The sequence below is a fragment of the Salvelinus alpinus genome, chromosome 25 (genome assembly GCF_045679555.1).
Source record: "Salvelinus alpinus chromosome 25, SLU_Salpinus.1, whole genome shotgun sequence".
Lineage (NCBI taxonomy): Eukaryota > Metazoa > Chordata > Actinopteri > Salmoniformes > Salmonidae > Salvelinus > Salvelinus alpinus.
In genome coordinates, this window is record NC_092110.1 from 4,036,136 (window position 1) to 4,046,549 (window position 10,414).

General features: G+C 44.7%; 1 protein-coding gene across 1 annotated transcript; it reads left to right on the forward strand.

The window, feature by feature from the left end:
* The first annotated feature begins 7,197 nt into the window (after positions 1 to 7,197).
* Positions 7,198 to 9,042, forward strand: myct1b (myc target 1b). The gene is made up of 2 exons (XM_071365262.1): positions 7,198 to 7,432; positions 8,133 to 9,042. Exons 1-2 carry the CDS (start codon positions 7,378 to 7,380, stop codon positions 8,708 to 8,710), a joined length of 633 nt encoding a protein of 210 aa, XP_071221363.1. The 5' UTR covers positions 7,198 to 7,377; the 3' UTR covers positions 8,711 to 9,042.
* Positions 9,043 to 10,414: the final 1,372 nt, after the last annotated feature.

Below are 10,414 nucleotides of genomic sequence, written 5' to 3' on the forward strand. Positions count from 1 at the left end.
TCAAAATATATTTTATATTTGAGATTCTTCAAATAGCCACCCTTTGCCTTGATGACAGCTTTGCACACTCTTGGCATTGTGTCAACCAGCTTCATGAGGTAGTCACCTTGAATGCATTTCAATCAACAGGTGTGCCTTCTTAAAAGTTAATTTGTGGAATTTCTTTCCTTCTTAATGCGTTTGAGCCAATCAGTTGTGTTGTGACAAGGTAGGGGTGGTATACAGAAGTTAGCCCTATTTGGTAAAAGACCAAGTCCATATTATGGCAAGAACAGCTCAAATAAGCAAAGAGAAACGACAGTCCATCATTACTTTAAGACATGAAGGTCAGTCAATCCGGAAAATGTCAAGAACTTTGAAAGTTTCTTCAAGTGCAATTGCAAAAACAATCAAGCACTATGATGAAACTGGCTCTCATGAGGACCTCCACAGGAATGGAAGACGCAGAGTTATCTCTGCTGCAGAGGATACGTTCATTAGAGATACCAGCCTCATAAATTGCAGCCCAAATAAATGCTCCACACAGTTCAAGTAACAGACACATCTCAACATCAACTGTTCAGAGGAGACTGTGTGAATCAGGCCTTTATGGTTGAATTGCTGCAAAGAAACCACTACTAAAGGACACCAATAATAAGAAGAGACTTGCTTGTGCCAAGAAACATGAGTAATTGACATTAGACCAGTGGAAATCTGTCCTTTGGTCTTGAGTCCAAATTGGAGATTTTTGGTTCAACCGCCGTGTCTTTGTGAGATGGAGAGTAGGTGAACAGATGATCTCCACATGTGTATTTCCCACCATAAAGCATGGAGGAGGAGGTGTTATGGTGTGGGGGTGCTTTGCTGGTGACACTGTCAGTGATTTATTTAGAATTCAAGGCACACTTAACCAGCATGGCTACCACAGCATTCTGCAGCGATACGCCATCCCATCTGGGTTGCGCATAGTGGGACTATAATTTGTTTTTCAACAGGACAATGACCCAACACACCTCCAGGCTGTGTAAGGGTTATTTTACCAAGAAGGAGAGTGATGGAGTGCTGCAACCGATGATCTGGCCTCCACAATCCCCCGACCTCAACCAAACTGAGATGGTTTGGAATGAGTCGGGCCGCAGAGTGAAGGAAAAGCAGTGAACAAGAGCTCAGCATATGTGGGAACTCCTTCAAGTCTGTTGGGAAAGCATTCCAGGTGAAGCTTGTTGAGAGAATGCCAAGAGTGTGCAAAGCTGTCATCAAGGCAAAGGGTCGCTTTTTGAAAAATCAAAAATATATTTTGATTTGTTTAACAACTTTTTTGATTACTACATTTTACATTTAAGTCATTTAGCAGACGCTCTTATCCAGAGCGACTTACAAATTGGTGCATTCACCTTATGATATCCAGTGGAACAACCACTTTACAATAGTGCATCTAACTCTTTTAAGGGGGGGGGGGGTTAGAAGGATTACTTTATCCTATCCTAGGTATTCCTTAAAGAGGTGGGGTTTCAGGTGTCTCCGGAAGGTGGTGATTGACTCCGCTGACCTGGCGTCGTGAGGGAGTTTGTTCCACCATTGGGGTGCCAGAGCAGCGAACAGTTTTGACTGGGCTGAGCGGGAACTGTACTTCCTCAGAGGTAGGGAGGCGAGCAGGCCAGAGGTGGATGAACGCAGTGCCCTTGTTTGGGTGTAGGGCCTGATCAGAGCCTGAAGGTACGGAGGTGCCGTTCCCCTCACAGCTCCGTAGGCAAGCACCATGGTCTTGTAGCGGATGCGAGCTTCAACTGGAAGCCAGTGGAGAGAGCGGAGGAGCGGGGTGACGTGAGAGAACTTGGGAAAGTTGAACACCAGACGGGCTGCGGCGTTCTGGATGAGTTGTAGGGGTTTAATGGCACAGGCAGGGAGCCCAGCCAACAGCGAGTTGCAGTAATCCAGACGGGAGATGACAAGTGCCTGGATTAGGACCTGCGCCGCTTCCTGCGTGAGGCAGGGTCGTACTCTGCGAATGTTGTAGAGCATGAACCTACAGGAACGGGTCACCGCCTTGATGTTAGTTGAGAACGACAGGGTGTTGTCCAGGATCACGCCAAGGTTCTTAGCACTCTGGGAGGAGGACACAATGGAGTTGTCAACCGTGATGGCGAGATCATGGAACGGGCAGTCCTTCCCCGGGAGGAAGAGCAGCTCCGTCTTGCCGAGGTTCAGCTTGAGGTGGTGATCCGTCATCCACACTGATATGTCTGCCAGACATGCAGAGATGCGATTCACCACCTGGTTATCAGAGGGGGGAAAGGAGAAGATTAATTGTGTGTCGTCTGCATAGCAATGATAGGAGAGACCATGTGAGGATATGACAGAGCCAAGTGACTTGGTGTATAGCGAGAATAGGAGAGGGCCTAGAACAGAGCCCTGGGGGACACCAGTGGTGAGAGCACGTGGTGCGGAGACAGATTCTCGCCACGCCACCTGGTAGGAGCGACCTGTCAGGTAGGACGCAATCCAAGCGTGGGCCGCGCCGGAGATGCCCAGCTCGGAGAGGGTGGAGAGGAGGATCTGATGGTTCACAGTATCAAAGGCAACCGATAGGTCTAGAAGGATGAGAGCAGAGGAGAGAGAGTTAGCTTTAGCAGTGCGGAGCGCCTCCGTGACACAGAGAAGAGCAGTCTCAGTTGAATGACTAGTCTTGAAACCTGACTGATTTGGATCAAGAAGGTCATTCTGAGAGAGATAGCAGGAGAGCTGGCCAAGGACGGCACGTTCAAGAGTTTTGGAGAGAAAAGAAAGAAGGGATACTGGTCTGTAGTTGTTGACATCGGAGGGATCAAGTGTAGGTTTTTTCAGAAGGGGTGCAACTCTCGCTCTCTTGAAGACGGAAGGGACGTAGCCAGCGGTCAATGATGAGTTGATGAGCGAGGTGAGGTAAGGGAGAAGGTCTCCGGAAATGGTCTGGAGAAGAGAGGAGGGGATAGGGTCAAGCGGGCAGGTTGTTGGGCGGCCGGCCGTCACAAGACGCGAGATTTCATCTGGAGAGAGAGGGGAGAAAGAGGACAAAACACAGGGTAGGGCAGTGTGAGCAGAACCAGCGGTGTCGTTTGACTTAGCAAACGAGGATCGGATGTCGTCGACCTTCTTTTCAAAATGGTTGACGAAATATATATATAAATACATATACAGTGGGGAGAACAAGTATTTGATACACTGCCGATTTTGCAGGTTTTCCTACTTACAAAGCGTGTAGAGGTCTGTCATTTTTATCATAGGTACACTTCAACTATGAGAGACGGAATCTAAAACAAAAATCCAGAAAATCACATTGTATGATTTTTAAGTAATTAATTTGCATTTTATTGCATGACATAAGTATTTGATACATCAGAAAAGCAGAACTTAATATTTGGTACAGAAACCTTTGTTTGCAATTACAGAGATCATACGTTTCCTGTAGTTCTTGACTAGGTTTGCACACACTGCAGCAGGGATTTTGGCCCACTCCTCCCTACAGATCTTCTCCAGATCCTTCAGGTTTCGGGGCTGTCGCTGGGCAATACGGAGTTTCAGCTCCCTCCAAAGATTTTCTATTGGGTTCAGGTCTGGAGACTGGCTAGGCCACTCCAGGACCTTGAGATGCTTCTTACGGAGCCACTCCTTAGTTGCCATGGCTGTGTGCTTCGTGTCGTTGTCATGCTGGAAGACCCAGCCACGACCCATCTTCAATGCTCTTACTGAGGGAAGGAGGTTGTTGGCCAAGATCTCGCGATACATGGCCCCATCCATCCTCCCCTCAATACGGTGCAGTCGTCCTGTCCCCTTTGCAGAAAAGCATCCCCAAAGAATGATGTTTCCACCTCCATGCTTCACGGTTGGGATGGTGTTCTTGGGGTTGTACTCATACTTCTTCTTCCTCCAAACACGGCGAGTGGAGTTAGACCAAAAAGCTATATTTTTGTCTCATCAGACCACATGACCTTCTCCCATTCCTCCTCTGGATCATCCAGATGGTCATTGGCAAACTTCAGACAGGCCTGGACATGCACTGGCTTAAGCAGGGGGACCTTGCGTGCGCTGCAGGATTTTAATCCATGACGGCGTAGTGTGTTACTAATGGTTTTCTTTGAGACTGTGGTCCCAGCTCTCTTCAGGTCATTTACCAGGTCCTGCCGTGTAGTTCTGGGCTGATCCCTCACCTTCCTCATGATCATTGATGCCCCACGAGGTGAAATCTTGCATGGAGCCCCAGACCGAGGGTGATTGACCGTCATCTTGAACTTCTTCCATTTTCTAATAATTGCGCCAACAGTTGTTTCCTTCTCACCAAGCTGCTTGCCTATTGTCCTGTAGCCCATCCCAGCCTTGTGCAGGTCTACAATTTTATCCCTGATGTCCTTACACAGCTCTCTGGTCTTGGCCATTGTGGAGAGGTTGGAATCTGTTTGATTGAGTGTGTGGACAGGTGTCTTTTATACAGGTAACGAGTTCAAACAGGTGCAGTTAATACAGGTAATGAGTGGAGAACAGGAGGGCTTCTTAAAGAAAAACTAACAGGTCTGTGAGAGCCGGAATTCTTACTGGTTGGTAGGTGATCAAATACTTATGTCATGCAATAAAATGCAAATTAATTATTTAAAAATCATACAATGTGATTTTCTGGATTTTTGTTTTAGATTCCGTCTCTCACAGTTGAAGTGTACCTATGATAAAAATTACAGACCTCTACATGCTTTGTAAGTAGGAAAACCTGCAAAATCGGCAGTGTATCAAATACTTGTTCTCCCCACTGTATATACACTGCAGTTCAACAGTTTGGTGTCACTTAGAAATGTCCTTGTTTTTGAAAGAAAAGCAAATTTTTTGTCCATTAAAATAACATCAAATTGATCAGAAATACAGTGTGGACATTGTTAATGCTGTATATGACTATTGTAGCTGGAAACTGAAGATTTTTTATGGAATATCTACATAGGCGTACAGAGGCCCATTATCAGCAACCATCACTCCTGTGTTCCAATGGCACGTTAGCTAATCCAAGTTTATAATTTTAAAAGGCTAATTGATCATTAGAAAACCCTTTTGAAATTATGTTAGCACAGCTGGAGAAAAAAAAATCTGATTAAAGAAGCAATAAAACTGACCTTCTTCAGACTAGTTGAGTATCTAGAGCATCAGCATTTGTGGATTCGATTACAGGCTCAAAATGGCCAGAAACAAATAACTTTCTTCTGAAACTCGTCAGTCTATTGTTGTTCTGAGAAATGAAGGCTATTCCATGTGAGAAATTGCCAAGAAACTGAAGATCTCGTACAACGCTGTGCACTGCTCCCTTCACAGAACAGCGCAAACTGGCTCTAACCAGAATAGAAAGAGGAGTGGGAAGCCCGGCTGCACAACTGAGCAAGAGGACAAGTACATTAGAGTGTCTAGTTTGAGAAACAGACGCCTCACAAGTCCTCAACTGGCAGCTTCAATAAATAGTACCTGCAAAACACCAGTCTCAAAGTCAACAGTGAAGAGGTGACTCCAGGATGATGGCCTTCTAGGCAGAGTTGCAAAGAAAAAGCCATATCTCAGACTGGCCAATAAAAATAAAAGATTAAGATGGGCAAAATAACACAGACACTGGACAGAGGAAGATTGGAAAAAAGTGTTATGGACAGACAAATCTAAGTTTGAGGTGTTCGGATCACAAAGAAAAACATTTGTGAGATGCAGAAAAAATGAAAATATGCAGGAGGAGTGCTTGACGCCATCTGTCAAGCATGGTGGAGGCAATGTGATGGTCTGTGGGTGCTTTGGTGCTGGTAAAGTGGAAGATTTGTACAGGGTAAAAGGGATCTAGAAGAAGGAAGGCTATCACTCCATTTTGCAACGCCATGCCATACCCTGTGGACGGCGCTTAAATGGAGCCAATTTCCTCCTACAACAGGACAATGACCCAAAGCACAGCTCCAAACTATGCAAGAACTATTTAGGGAAGAAGCAGTCAGCTGGTGGCCAGCACAGTCACCGGACTCAACTCTATTGAGCTGTTGTGGGAGCAGCTTGACCGTATGGTACGTAAGAAGTGCCCATCAAGCCAATCCAACTTGTGGGAGGTGCTTCAGGAAGCATGGGGTGAAATCTCTTCAGATTACCTCAACAAATTGACAACTAGAATGCCAGTTGTCTGTAAGGCTGTAATTGCTGCAAAGTGAGGATTCTTTGACGAAAGCAAAGTTTGAAGGACAATTATTATTTTAATAAAAAATCATTTATAACCTTGTCATTGTCTTGACTATATTTACTATTAATTTTGCAACTAATTTCATGTATTTTTTCATGGAAAACAAGGATATTTCTAAGTGACCCAAAACTTTTGAACGGTAGTGTAATTTATAAGTCCAAAAATTGATGTATCAGCTACAGGTTGCCCCTTTAAGTCTATCAAAAGTGTGTGGGTTCGAGCATGTGTCCATTAGGCCTACGGATAAAAAAATTATCAGCATGAATTAGATTGAGCAATTAAATCCCCACTTTTATTCCATACGTTGAGTCAGATCAGGCAAGGGTCAAAGTGGAATAAATTTAAAAGTGCACATTTTTCTATGCTGATTTGAATGTCATTAAGAAAACAGAGAAGTGTCAATGATATTTTTTTGCAAACAGCCTTTCTGAATGTAAATGTAATCCTCTAAGTAATCAAGTTTTTCAAAAGTAGCTGTAATCCGATTACAATATTTTTGCTGGTAATGTAACGTATTACAGTTACCGTTTTTGTAATCCCTTACATGTAATCCGTTACTCCCCAACCCTGCCACTGCAGTTAACGAAGGTTTAGAGTTTAGGGAGCACAACAATTGAAGGAAATCCCATCAGAAGCTGTATACTTGATAGTGTTCACTGCAGACGTTCTATTGGACAGTGACGTTTTGTTAGGGTTGCTTATCGTACATATCCCTAGTGAAACCCTTGCAAGACACTTGGAAACAATGAGATTATTGTGGGCCACAGAGGGTTGTGATTATATTTATGTACACTATATCCTCACTGCCCCTTTCACTATACCTTACACAATATACCCTTAAAACACTGTATAACATGAAAAAGGCTCCTGATCTAAAACTCACAACAAGAGGCCATTGTTCAAGAGGAACATTGATTGTTCATTAATCAAGAGGAAATGATGTCAGAGGAAGCAGCCTTGTTTCCCAAAGTTCTGCCCCACGCAGATAAGAAAAGCACAAGCTAATTTTAAAAAGTAGAGAGAGAGGCAGGAAGCATGACAGCAACGTTTCCACTATTGCAAACAAAACAGACAGGAAGAAATGGACCAAGCAGGCAGCCTGTCTTGAAAAGAGTCCAGTTCAATGTGCTGCAGTGTTCTCAGTTTGGATGTGAACTACTTTTCTTTTCGTTATTATAATGGCGTTCAATGAGACAAATCCATTTCTGGATATACTAAAATCATTTAACATTGGTAAGAATTTTAAGCCTGCCTTTTTAATGTGTTTATTTTTCATTAAGGGATATGAGTATTCTACCTTAAAATTACTGCATTAGTCTTATATAATACTACTACTACTGATATATGCCACTAAGCAGATGCTTTTATTGCTTTTATCCATACATTTTGCATATGGGTGTTCGCGGTAAGCAAACCAACTACCCTGGCGTTACAAGTTCCATGCTCTACCAAAGGACCACTCAACTTCTGTGTAGTTCTGTGTTTACAGTATATGTGTTATTAAAGTTATTGTTTAAATTTGACCTACAGCCCGTCCATTAAGTGATATGAGAACATCTCTGAGTAGTCGATTTACTACTGTCGGTTTCTCATTTGTGAAAATGTAAATTGCGGACCATGGAAGCAATCATTGCAATTTGTAATTTGTCAAGAAATGTTTACTGGCATTTTGAATCTGAAAACTAATTTATCCAACAAGTGAGTTCCTTGCCACTCCATTTTGATCAACCCCAACAGGCAAAACTTGTTGCAATGATGTCATTACAATCAAATATCAACTTGATTGCGCCCTGCTTGTAATGATCTCTTTTTTCCCCAGCTTTCCCCACTACGACAGCATTCAACATTCAGTATCAGTTCACCTCAAATACGGTGACATTAAATTAGGGAAAATCTAAAAAAGTTGTCTAATATCTTCCTCCTTTTCCTCCAGGGAACCTAGTCCTAGCCTTCTGTCTGTCCATGCTGTTGGGCCTCCTGATTGGAGCGCTGATCTACATCCTCCTAACATGGCTGTCAAGACGCAGAGCCTCCACCCGGATTACCAGGCGTCCCAAACAGCAGCACCGCTCAGCCACCTCCCAGCCCTCACACAACCCCATGGCCAACTGCCAAGGCCTCTACCGGAGCACAGTGTTCGACCGGCACAGCGACAACAGCCTCAGAGGAGGTATACTGAGCCTATATAGACAACCATCGGTGGAGCCGGTTGGTCCACTGGGGAAGAAGACCAGCTCAGGATCATCCACCTTCCGACCAGTGCCCAAGGGCAGCAGGATGGGTCAAGGTGACGGGTCTGAGGGTGACACTAACAACCAGGATACCTTGCCTCTTCATGACACTACTGCCACCAATTCATCAGCAGAAGATACTGCCTCCCTCATGCCAACTCAACCCCAACGGAACTCTTTTTGGTTGGGAAACAGCAGTCTTAAAGGGTTCCTGCCCACACAGACTCCTCCTCCCACATATGACAGTGTCATCAATGCCTTTCAAGAGACATGCACCTGATGATGTCACCATATGCTGCCTGGGATACATAGGTTGACTGGTTATTACAGTATAGGCTTCCTGTCTTATGGAGAACTGTTCAGTTTTGAGTAAGGTGACCTTTGGTCCTTCTTTGGGCCATCGTCCACCCTGCCTTCTATTCAGTCTACTATCTAAGAAAACTAAATAAATAGATTGTGCTCTGACTGACCATAGGTTATGTTTATGTTGAAAAACTGTGTGTATCCCAATGGAATCTATGTACAGGAAGATGAAGGGTCGAGAGGATTGTCTATTATGGCCCACGTTTCTGTGATATGTTGATAAAGTTGTTAATAAAGTTGTAGTTATTATCCAGTCTTATGTGCTCTATCTACATTTTATACATCTGAAAGTTTCTGTGATATGTCTGTAGAGAAGAGGGATGATTTTCCATAAAAGCAACATTACTTAAAAAAATTAACTCAGCAAAAAAAGACACATCCCTTTTTCAGGACCCTGTCTTTCAAAGATAATAAGTAAAAATCCAAATAACTTCACAGATCTTCATAGTAAAGGGTTTAAACACTGTTTCCCATGCTTGTTCAATGAACCATAAACAATTAATGAACATGCACCTGTGGAACGGTCGTTAAGACACTAACAGCTTACAGACGGTAGGCAATTAAGGTCACAGTTATGACAACTTAGGACAATAAAGAGGCCTCCTACGGACTCTGAAAAACACCAAAAGATAGATGCCCAGGGTCCCTGCTCATCTGCGTGAACGAGCCTTAGGCATGCTGCAAGGAGGCATGAGGACTGCAGATGTGGCCAGGGAAATAAATTGCAATGTACGTACTGTGAGACGTCTAAGACAACTCTACAGGGAGACAGGACGGACAGCTGATCGTCCTCGCAGTGGCAGACCACGTGTAACAACACAGGATCGGTACATCCGAACATCACACCTGCGGGACATGTACAGGATGGCAACAACAACTGCCCGAGCTACACCAGGAACGCACAATCCCTCCATCAGTGCTCAGACTGTCCGCAATAGGCTGAGAGAGGCTGGACTGAGGGCTTGTAGGCCTGTTGTAAGGCAGGTCCTCACCCCACATCACCGGCAACAACGTTGCCTATGGGCACAAACCCACCGTCGCTGGACCAGACAGGACTGGCAAAAAGTGCTCTTCACTGACGAGTCGCGGTTTTGTCTAACCAGGGGTGATGGTCGGATTCGCATTTATCGTTAAAGGAATGAGCATTACACCGAGGCCTGTACTCTGGAGCGGGATCGATTTGGAGGTGGAGGGTCCGTCATGGTTTGGGGCGGTGTGTCACAGCATCATCGGACTGAGCTTGTTGTCATTGTAGGCAATCTCAACGCTGTGCGTTACAGGGAAGACATCCTCCTCGATCATGTGGTACCCTTCCTGCAGGCTCATCCTGACATGACCCTCCAGCATGACAATGCCACCAGCTATACTGCTCGTTCTGTGTGTGATTTCCTGCAAGACAGGAATGTCAGTGTTCTGCCATGGCCAGCGAAGAGCCCGGATCTCAATCCCATTGAGCATGTCTGGGACCTGTTGGATCGGAGGGTGAGGGCTAGGCCAGTAACATCTTGCAGCAAGAACTGGCAAATCTCGTGCAGTCCATGAGGAGGAGATGCACTGCAGTACTTAATGCAGCTAGTGGCCACACCAGATACTGAATGTTACTTTTGATTTTGACCCCCCC